We start from the raw sequence: 11,601 nt of genomic DNA, 5'->3' as shown, positions 1-11,601 counted from the left end.
AGGTCAAGATGGGGTCCTAGCTGGATGGACCCCATAGTGAGGTTCCTCAAAGATGATGTCTTGCCCGAGGAGAGGGCGGAGGCGAAAAAAATACGAAGGAAGGCCCATCAGTTCTGGTTGTTCGAGGATCTCAAACTATACAGACGCTTCTACTCTGGTCCGTACCTACTGTGTGTCCACCCAAAAGCGGAAAAATCGCTGCTTGAAGGGTTGCACGAGGGGATCTGTGGGAGCCACACAGGAGGGAGATCCTTGTCTCACCGGGTCGTCACACAAGGATACTGGTGGCTGGGGATGCAACAGGAGGCCCTGGAGTATGTCAAAAAGTGTGACCAATGCCAAAGGTTTGCCCCAAATATCCATCAGCCGGGAGGGGTCCTCAATCCTTTGTCCAGTCCCTGGCCATTCGCCCAATGGGGCTTGGACATTATGGGACCTTTCCCCAAGGCACCGGGGAATAAGAAATATCTGTTGGTGGCTACGGACTACCTCATCAAGTGGGTCGAGGCCAAGCCGTTGGCCAACATCAGGGACGTAGACGGAAAGAAGTTCCTTTGGAGGAACATTGTCACGCGATTCAGGGTCCCTCGCACCCTCATCTCGGATAACGGGCTCCAATTCGATAGCAAGGCCTTTCGGAGGTACTGTTGTGAACTTGGGATCACAAATAGGTACTCAACGCCAGCCTACCCTCAGGAAAACGGATAGGCCGAGGCTGTCAACAAGGTCATCGTCAATGGGCTTAAGAAGAGACTGGACGATGCCAAAAGGAGATGGGTAGAGGAATTGCCCCATGTCCTCTGGACGTACCGGACTACGCCTCGGCGATCAACGGGGGAAACACCTTTTGCCATGACCTATGGTGCTGAGGCAGTGATCCCCCTAGAAGCAAACCTCCTGACGCTAAGGATGAGCTCCTTCACTCCAGGCAGTAATGATAAACTGCTGGGGCGGAGCCTAGACTTGATAGACGAACGAAGAGAACGAGCAATGATCCAGTTGGCCTATTACCAGCAAAAGCTCAAGCAAGGATATGACGCTAATGTAAAGCTCAGACCACTAGCATCGAGGGACCTGGTGCTGAGAAAAGTCATAGGGGTTGCCAGGAACCCTTCATGGGGAAAACTGGGACCCAACTGGGAGGGGCCCTACCGAATCACCTCAGTAGCAGGGATAGGAGCATAATGTTTGGAAGATTTAGATGACAAACCTGTACCTCGTCCATGGAATGTAAATAACCTGAAAATGTATTACTATTAATAAAGAAGTCTTTTTTAGTTCTGATTTTTAGCCTATCATGATTATGTGTCTCGCTCCCTGACGGCCAAAATTAAGTGTTAGACAGAACCAAGGCATTGCATGGTCCTCGGACTCAATCCTATGGGGAAACTAACTACTTCAAGAAAACTAAGTGTTAGATAGAACCGAGGTATTGCATGGTCCTCGGACTCAATCCTTAGCAGCCCCCTCGGCCTCAGAGTCATCTAGGGTAGCCTCGCGGATGGCAGGGGGGAAGTACACACTCTCCTCTTTCCATAGGGCAGAGGAGGCCTCTACCCTAGCTTGTTTGAGGGCTTCACCCCAGGTCTGGGAGCTGTAGCACAGGCATACCTCAGGGACTTGGGATTTGAAGGCAGCTGCCGTCTTGGCTGCCCTCGCAGCATAAGCTGCCTCCTCAGCTTCCTCTTTAGAGGCCCAGGCCTCCTCTCTACCCTGGTCTGCCTCAAACTTGGCCCTCTCAGCCTCTCCCTTGTCCCATTCAGCCGCCCTCTTGGCTTCCTCAGCAGCGGCCACATCCTTCCTGAGGTCAGCTATCAGCTCTTTGGCAATCTTCAGTTGATCCTTGGCCTCACCCAGACGCCTCGTCTGATCCTCGGCCTGCTTCTGGAAGCCAGCGAGACCTGCCACTGCGTTGTCCCGGGCCCTGGTCATTGCCTTCAGCTTTTCCCTGGCCTTGGTGAGGTCTTCCTCGGAGGTTTTGAGGGTCCGAGTTGCCTCCAGGCACTTCTCACGCTCTGCATCCATGGCCTTTCCTTAGTCATGGGCCGCCTCCTCCAGCCTATAGGTGGCTTCGACAACCTGTTAAGCAACACGGAAACATAATAAGCCAAGCACAAAAAAAAAAAAAAAAAAAAGAGAAGGAGAAGAAAGACCGAAGCAAGAAAAATCACAAGTAATGAAGGACTCACCATTCCCAGGTATTGTTTGAGGCTGAGGAAGACCTAGTTGCTCCTCATGGCTCCCAGCTCCGCTATGTCCGCGGGAAGTAGCAGGCACCTCTCCACCGCGTCGGCCACATATGCGCCTTCGCCCTCCCTAAAATCCCTGAGGGAGGAGTCATCCCTCAAAGGACCCCAATGGAGCATTGGGGCAGGGAGCCAGGCCTGAGCCTCGGGCTGGACATCGACCTGTTTGTCTTGGCCTCGGGAGCCTATTTTCAGCTGCTTCGAGGGATGCCGAGTGTCATCCCCCTCTCGCGTGGGCCCGGACTTGTCCTCGATGGGCTTCTTGCCTTTGTCCTTCTTTTGTTTAGGATCAGCGGGATCGTGCCCGGGCGGTAAATTCTTTTGAGGTGGGGCGGGAGGAAGCCTGGATTGGGCAGAAGCCGACCTGGTCTGGGCAGGCAGAGTTTTGGACGGAGGAGGAGAAGGAAGCTTTGGCTGGGACTTCCTCGGCTGGCCCTCAATTAAATCGAGCAGGCTGGGTTGGGACTTCTTTTTGTAACCCATGACAAGCCGAGAAGAAGACTCTGATGTTAGGAAGTCTGCTTCGGTCAGACGAGGGTCACCCAAGTCTTCAGAAGGGTCCTCGGACTGGTGGACTTGTTCAAACACGTCAAAATCGTCCTCGGCAGGACCAAAATCTGCAACTTCCTCTTCCTTCTCTAAGTTCTCTTCCGCGGCCTCTGGGAATATGTGAGAGGAAGAGGGGCCTGCTAACGTGACGCCTTCTGGAGCGGAGGGATCCTCGGGAAATTGGAACCCGTCCTCGGTCACAGTTATTCTCTGCAGCCGAGGATCCTTTGCTCTGATCACATGCTTTGGGGCCGTGAACGACTTTTGGATCGGGGTGTACCCCAGGATTTTGTGGGTGGCTCTAAGATGGTCAATTTCATTCTCGAAAGCCGTTGCCTTGAGCACCTTCTGCAAATCCTCCCTATTGACCAGGTTGAACTGGTGCGCGAGGGTGTGTGGATCTGCAGAAAGAAGACACATTCATGTTAGTAACCAAACAGTAAAAAAAATATATATATATATATATAAATAAAAAAGATAAATATAGATAATAACGCATAAAATAAACTAAACTAAATCTTTTGAACCCCCTCCTACTCCCACTGCCCCACCTAGTGTCCCTTCCGTCGTTGGGCAGTGAGCCATCGTGCCACTTTCCTGACACGATGAGAAAATCCTCGTTCAGCCCCTTGCTGGACTCAGGGAGGCACTGGATAAGCCGGACCCTGTCGTCCCTTGTCCTCATGTAGTACGATTTGTTCTTCAGGTGTTGAAGGTTGTAACAGTAGTTCACGTCGTGATGGGTCAGCTGTAGCCCCATCTTCTCGTTCAGAGCATCCACACTACCCAGAATTCTGAACATGTTGGTGGCGCACTGAGTAGGGGTTAACTGGAAGTATGTGAGATAACCCCTCGTCATCGGCCCCATGGGGATTCTCATACCGCCTTCCGGGAAGGCGATGATGGGAATCACCACCTCGCCCTCTTGCCTCCGAAGGAGCCACTCCCTATCCTCACGATACCTCAAGCCCACGTTGGCCGGTATCTTGTAATCGGCGATGAATTTCTCCATCGCCTCCTCAGTATAGACGTACTTCTTAAGTCTACCCATCCTAAATGACGCCTAAGAGAGCTAAAGAAGGAGCTAATAAAAGAGAAGGAGGAGTAGAGAAAAAGAAAAGAAGTTCAGAGAGGGATAGAGTAACTTACAAAAATGAGGAGAAGCTCATCGGACAGGCTTTTTATGCTGGGGATGTAGGTGGAAACATTGCTGGACTCACGATATGTATGCGCAAGAGTTCTGGATTGCGAGTAAAGAAGAGGAAAAGCAGTTCAAAAGGGTATTTATACCCCAAATCGAGGAGCCGTGCGGGCTTTCCCGCCCATAAATGATAAGCGAATCCCCACCGTTAGATTGTCACCTACCCGTTGGCGTGGGGAGCACAGAGCCGCCTGAATTTAATGAAGGACACGTTACGCGCACCAAAGCGTCAGTAACGTACCTTGGGCAGGTGAAAAGGATCCGACACTGACGTGGGACAAGACTCGATGGGACGCAGATTAGGCCTGAGGGTGTCAAAATCCCCCTCTCCGCCCGAGGATGCGGATAGCAAGATTTTGAGGGGCTATTGTGGGGCCAGAAAGAGTTAGCCGGTCACGGCTCGCTTCGAACCAGGCCTAAAGGCCCACGCCGAGGAGGTGTCCGAGGTCCAAGGACGAGGGCGTAAAGCCCAGTTGCCTAAGAAACAGTGCCGAGGAAGATTCCTTCCTCGGATGGACGAGACCACAAAGTGGACACGCAGCACGCCATCAAGGGGAATCTTCCTGAACACCCAAAGAGCAAATAGCAGGTACCTAGCGACGGTAGTGGAAGCATAGTGGAGGAACAAGCCCCGAATGAACTGTCACCTCTACATTAAATGCCCTCAACTAACGCCCTGGCCGCATTAATGAGGATATGATTCCTGAACAGTGCTGCCTTGGGTGCTGCAACCCACAGGAGGAATGGGGATGCGGCTGATAGGACAGGTTCTCAAGTGGTGGCCTGGCTGTTCAACAAATGTAGGGCCAGGATCAACTGAAAGAGATATATATAATGTAAGGAGTCCCTCTTGAGAAAGGGACACAGAAAAAGGGGCCAGAATTGAGAAGTACTGTAGCAACTTGTGTTCTCTCAAACCTTGTAATCAATCTTAAAAGAAGTAATAAGGATTTCAAGTTCTATAAGGCTCGTCCGAGGAGCATTATTGTACCTCCCAATTTACGTTTAAGTTATTACACCCCCAAACATCCATGCATGGCCGCTGCATTCCTCGCTAGGGCCTAGTTCTCGAACCCATTCTCTATAAATTCATTGCAGGGTTAACTGGGCTTGGGTCCATTCTCTGAATAACAGAAGAGCCCAAAACTGGTCCCTACATATATATATATATATATATATTTTTTTTTTTTAACAAAGTAAAGGAGAAGAAAATAACATAAGACAAGCTCATATCTTTACTCGGTTTAAAAAAAAAAATTGGGGTTTGCTTTGTTTTTATAGTGTTCATGATTAACCTCGCAAATTTGGAGACAAATTATCAATGTTTGAGTTTGAGTTAAAGTTAAACTTGTTAGAGAGATAGAATTTCACTCCTTATTAAGTTTGGATTAAACAAAAATAATTTTGTTTTAAAAAAATGATAATGATAAGTTTGAGTTTAAGTTTAAGCTAAGCTGGACTTGTTAGAAAGATAGAGTCTCACTTGTTGTTAAATTTGGACTAAACAAAAATATTAAATAAAATGATAATTTTATTTAAATATTGTGCTGACGTGAAAAATTGTGAGAGATTCAAAAGTTTCGGTTATATATATATACTCCGTATATAGTAATAAAATGATAATTTTATTTAAATATTATACTAACGTGAAAAATTGTGAGAGTTTTAAAGGTTTTAGTGTTATATATATATATATATATATAGAGGTAGATGAGAGAGCACAAGTAACTATTACAATAAAAAACAACATAACTATGGTTCACCAATGTTTTTGCCTAAAACCATGGACTACAAGGATTTGGTTTTGTAACCCATAATATGTGGTTTTAGAATTATCACACATATTGATTCTTAAAAAAGAAGAAGAAAATATGTTATATTTTATATATTTATTTATCAATATTGTGAGATACACACTGCAACAGATCTAACTTTTTTCAAGGGTCAAAACCCTTAAAAAAAGTATTAAAAAACCTTGCAAAAAAATTATTTCAAGAGTCCAATTGACCTTTGATAACTTTTGAAACATATACCATCGAAAAGGAAATTTTGAAGGCCTTCGTGGCCCTCAAAACAAGTGCTCTAATCTTATTTTGACGACTAAGAAACCCTTAAATAACCTTTTACCAAGGTGGTATATTGCTACAATTACACTTTCTTTTATCTCTAAACTCAAACCTACAAATTAACAGATTAGAGGCCGCATACAAACTGCCGATATGTCAATTATTGTTTAAAAGAAAAGATATCAACAACCACAATTTGTACAAAGACCAAATTTGTACAAGAGTAAAAAGTTTTTATATATTTTATTCTTCATCATTATCTCCAAAGCAAGAAGTTATTAACTAGTACAATTGAACATTTCAACCATTATGGGTGCCCTCAAGTTTCTGAAAAAGAGAGAATGATACCAAAAGTTTGTTAATTTCCCAACTAATGTATCTACACACATTGCTGCAATATCAAATTCAAGATACCCACAATTTTAAAAAGAACAAAAAAGACACAACAGAATTCATATATCTAAATAAAACATGCTGATTAAAGAAACATCATTCATCAACAGAGTCTTACGAAATTACTTTCTTTCATAAAAATCCATTTATCCATAAAAAATAAAAAAATAAAATTAAGAAGAACACTTGGAAAGAACATAGGTCCATAAAATACGTGGGTACCTCTCTATTATTTCTTATTTCATTTTTAATATTACAAATAATCACACCAAGCAAACACAGCAATTTAGTTTCCCAAGCAATCAAATTACATCACATCAATATAAAACCAAAAAAGAAAAAATTACATGCGGCAATTGCTAAGCACAGGGTATATCCAACCTTGAAGCAGAAAAAATCTGCCACAACCAAAAAAAAAAAAAAAAAAAAAAAAAAAAAAAAAAAAAAAAAAAAATGAAAGTCAATTCAACACATACATATAAAAATCCATGTACAGAATAGAGAGATGGGATATATGGGAGATCTTTTTGGAAGGATTGATGAGACAAATACCAACGTTTCTCCTATAATTCTTTTTAATTTCAAAAAGAATTAAATAAATGTCTTGGTTCAAGGTTTTGGATTTATGGTTTCAGAGACACTCACCAATTTCTAAGGTAATGAACAAACTCTGAAAATAACTTACATCATCCAAATTATTCACAAGTTTATCATCTTTAATTGATGGAGCAGAATTTGAATGAGGGAGAGGAACATGATTAATAGAAACATTATGACTTGATTTTGATTTACCTGCACAGATGCATGAATTGGCCAATTAAGGATAGAAATTTCGAAGAAACTAAATATTTATGATAACTGAGTATAACTAACAGCACAGTTAACCAGGGAACAAAATAGCAATAAAATATAGTCATTTAAGAAGATATAAGCTGACTCATACAGTGGAACTCAAGAACATAACTAAGTAGCCAACAAGAGAAATTACTCATACAGTGGACAAAGATTCATGTAGGACAACTTATAAGGATTAAAATGGCAGAGCCTACTTCCAATAGTGTACTTGCTTTGCAAATCCTGTGAAAAAGAAAAATGAAGACAGAGACACCATTAGATTATTTTGACGTTTTAACTTTTAATTCAATGAAATGATTGCTTTAAAAATTCACATTAGTATGGCAGCACTCTCAGGATAAGCAACTCAACCATGACAAGATTGAAATCAATGAGATAGCCTTTATTTAGCTTCCAAGAGAAGATGAAGTTCCTAGGCTTAACATCTCTGTGAACCACTCAATGCAATTACAAAATAAAGACCTTTACATATGCTCCACATAAATCTACTCCTCTATGCTCATTTCATAAAAGTGATTCATCACAGCCCCCATAACTGCTTCAACCTCAATTCTCTCTGAATCAAACCCATAGATCCACAAACTTTCATGCCCAAAACTCCACTTCGTAAACCCAAGCAAAAATTACCAATTTCTCACAACTAAAGCAAAACCCAATCATTGAATCAACCAAAAAGAGGCAAGTTAGATCAAAAAAGGGAATTTAAATACAAACTGGGTTTCGGTCATGGATGAGAAAAACAAGAGGGAAAAAATTAAAAAGAAATAAAAAGGAAAATAAAGAAGAGAAGCAGAGAGAGAATCTGAGGAGCGGCAGCCACCGCTAGTGGTGACGCCATCGTGGACTGGTGTCTATTATGGTGTCACGAAAATCGATCATGGCTGAGCTCAAAGACCCAGTAGTGAGATGAGAGAGAGGATCCGAGAGAGATAGAGAGCCACCCCCATTGTGACTTGCAGTGGTTGTTGACGGCAATCATGAGAGGTACATCCATGGAGTTGAGGTCTGGCTATTTTAGGTATTTGAGATGATTTATAGTTGCATTTGGTATTATATTTGGGTTGATTTATGGGGTGTGTTTTGGTATTATATGTTGATTTTCGGTTGTGTTTGGTTGCTAAGAAAGTCAAAGAAAAGCTGGAGAAATTTTTTGAATTCACCCTTTAATTTTTTTATCCGATGTGGAGTTTTTATTTTTTAAATTGTTACATGGCTTTCTTTAATAGTAATTAAATTTTTTTTTATTGTTTAATTAGCCATGTCTGTGCCGTGTGTGCAAACTATTTGCCACGTAAACATTTTTTGTTATTGTTTTAACGGTAGGGATTAAAAATAGCAAGGATTAAATTGATTATTATTAAAATGTAAAGACCGAATTAACTGTAATTCCAAAACACAGGAAATAAATAGTATTTTTGCCTAAATAAATATATTATAAATTCTTATGGGAAAAGATGCATCACAGATTTTTTCTTTTTTTTACACGTGCCTTTACAAAGTACTTAAAGGAAGTTAGGTATAATTGTTAATGTCTTTGAAGAAGAGGTAAGAGCACCCACAGCAGATGTGAGATATGTGCCAAATGCTAAATATTTGGCACATAACCCACACCAAACCGTGTTTAGCCCCATTTATCAGATGGTGTAAATGGTATATTTTTTGCAACATTGAACAGTACAATCACAAATTTGCAATTGTACGGTAAGATGTGGTATATTGGTTTATTAATTTTTTAATCCTCATTCACTCTCATTTCTCTTTCGTCTCCTTCAGTGTTCAGCATTCACCGCCTCCATCTCCATCTCCACTCTCTCATTCTCTTTCCGCTTCCCTCTTCCCTGTTGCTCTATTTTCTTCCCGTTCAAGAATATGAGCTACCACCGACTACCATCACTGATCTATATCCTTCGTTGGTTTTTTTTTCTCCCATTTCTTCACTCTTTCCTCTCTCTTCTCTCGGCGTGGGTCTGGGTTGTGGTTGTGATTTTCGATTGTGGGTTTGGTTGTAGGTTGTGGTTGTGGTTTCCGATTGTGGGTTTGGTTGTAGTTTCCGATTGTGGGTTTGGTTCTAGGTTGTGGTTGTAGTTTCCGATTGTGGGTTTGGTTGTAGAAAGATTGAAATCAATGAGATAGCCTTTATTTAGCTTCCAAGAGAAGATGAAGTTCCTAGGCTTAACATCTCTGTGAACCACTCAATGCAATTACAAAATAAAGACCTTTACATATGCTCCACATAAATCTACTCCTCTATGCTCATTTCATAAAAGTGATTCATCACAGCCCCCATAACTGCTTCAACCTCAATTCTCTCTGAATCAAACCCATAGATCCACAAACTTTCATGCCCAAAACTCCACTTCGTAAACCCAAGCAAAAATTACCAATTTCTCACAACTAAAGCAAAACCCAATCATTGAATCAACTAAAAAGAGGCAAGTTAGATCAAAAAAGGGAATTTAAATACAAACTGGGTTTCGGTCATGGGTGAGAAAAACAAGAGGGAAAAAATTAAAAAGAAATAAAAAGGAAAATAAAGAAGAGAAGCAGAGAGAGAATCTGAGGAGCGGCAGCCACCGCTAGTGGTGACGCCATCGTGGACTGGTGTCTATTATGGTGTCACGAAAATCGATCATGGCTGAGCTCAAAGACCCGGTAGTGAGATGAGAGAGAGGATCCGAGAGAGATAGAGAGCCACCCCCATTGTGACTTGCAGTGGTTGTTGACGGCAATCATGAGAGGTGCATCCATGGAGTTGAGGTCTGGCTATTTTAGGTATTTGAGATGATTTATAGTTGCATTTGGTATTATATTTGGGTTGATTTATGGGGTGTGTTTTGGTATTATATGTTGATTTTCGGTTGTGTTTGGTTGCTAAGAAAGTCAAAGAAAAGCTGGAGAAATTTTTTGAATTCACCCTTTAATTTTTTTATCCGATGTGGAGTTTTTATCTTTTAAATTGTTACATGGCTTTCTTTAATAGTAATTAAATTATTTTTTTTTATTGTTTAATTAGCCATGTCTGTGCCATGTGTGCAAATTATTTGCCACGTAAACATTTTTTGTTATTGTGTTAACGGTAAGGATCATAGTGACTACTAGTTAAAAATAGCAAGAATTAAATTGACTATTATTAAAATGTAAAGACCGAATTAACTGTAATTTCAAAACACAGGAAATAAATAGTATTTTTGCCTAAATAAATATATTATAAATTCTTATGGGAAAAGATGCATCACAGATCTTTTCTTTTTTTTACATGTGCCTTTACAAAGTACTTAAAGGAAGTTAGGTATAATTGTTAATGTCTTTGAAGAAGAGGTAAGCCGCTCTGCAAAGCCATGGATGGCTTTTGGGTGCTTTATTCAAGTTGTAAGACATGGTGCAAGACAGCTTGCAAAGGGTGGCCAAACTGTATGGTGCTCCACCAAGAAAAAGATAGAAGCCTAAGAGTCATTAAAATAGGTATGCCAATGAGCTATAATTCAAATGACACCACCTCTCACAAAAATGGAAGGAGGATGAGGTCGTGGGTTTAAAACCTACGACATGTTTTGTACAACAACAAAGCCTTAGTCCCAAAACTCAGCTTGGAATCTTCAACAAACTAATAGATTAATGCAACAAATCAACACTTATTATTTCTGCACTTTTTAAATGCAATTCAATATTCCTTCTCAAAAAATTCAACACTAACTACTAGAATTACTGCAATATATACCACATACATTAAAGGGCTCTCATTAAAATCAACATTGGTTTTTATCAATAAATCCATTACACAGAAAACAAAGGAAATAGGAATCCTAAAACTAGAAAATATGATGCACAAACCTTAGGAGCCAGCGTAAGCATGGATTTAAGAGTCAGTTAACGAAGGAAAGCAGATGTGTCAGAGAACCCGGTAGCAACATGAGGGTAAACCTAGTTGCAAACACCAAATGAAATTTTAGAATTTCCACACTGCTAAAACAATAGATAATAGAAGAAAAGTAATTAGAGTTTGCATGATTGTAAAAGACATTAAAATCATTTGTATCAATGACCGCATACTTGTAAGTACATTTTTGTACAGCATTAATCCATAGTAATTAATTTTAATGTTAAGGTTGTTGAGGAAAACTTTTTTACACCACGTGGCTTCATTTCATTGGCGACCCACACCACGTCAACACTTTCATGGATTTTGGGAAAATTTCTTCTAAAGCCCAAAAGAGCTCGTATTTACACAAAAAAGGCGTTAAAGCCCATAGTTCAAGCTCATAGCACATCATCTCATTTTTGGCTCATGATC

General features: G+C 41.2%; 1 protein-coding gene and 1 long non-coding RNA gene across 2 annotated transcripts; both read right to left on the bottom strand.

The window, feature by feature from the left end:
* Window positions 1-1,449: 1,449 nt before the first annotated feature.
* On the bottom strand, window positions 1,450-2,025 carry LOC112032733 (uncharacterized). The gene has a single exon (XM_024065493.1). The coding sequence runs from the start codon at window positions 2,023-2,025 to the stop codon at window positions 1,450-1,452; it is 576 nt and encodes a 191-aa protein (XP_023921261.1).
* A 5,324-nt stretch (window positions 2,026-7,349) lies between these two features.
* Window positions 7,350-8,491, bottom strand: LOC136066243 (uncharacterized). Its single transcript, XR_010627703.1, has 2 exons — window positions 7,625-8,491; window positions 7,350-7,532 (listed from the first exon to the last, which is right to left on the bottom strand). It is a non-coding gene; the product is annotated as an uncharacterized LOC136066243 (long non-coding RNA).
* Between the last annotated feature and the right edge of the window lie 3,110 nt (window positions 8,492-11,601).

Source organism: Quercus suber, unplaced genomic scaffold (genome assembly GCF_002906115.3).
Source record: "Quercus suber isolate HL8 unplaced genomic scaffold, Cork oak 2.0 scaffold_167A, whole genome shotgun sequence".
Lineage (NCBI taxonomy): Eukaryota > Viridiplantae > Streptophyta > Magnoliopsida > Fagales > Fagaceae > Quercus > Quercus suber.
Note: the sequence above shows the minus strand (reverse complement) of the source record. Positions and strands in the feature narration are given on the sequence as shown.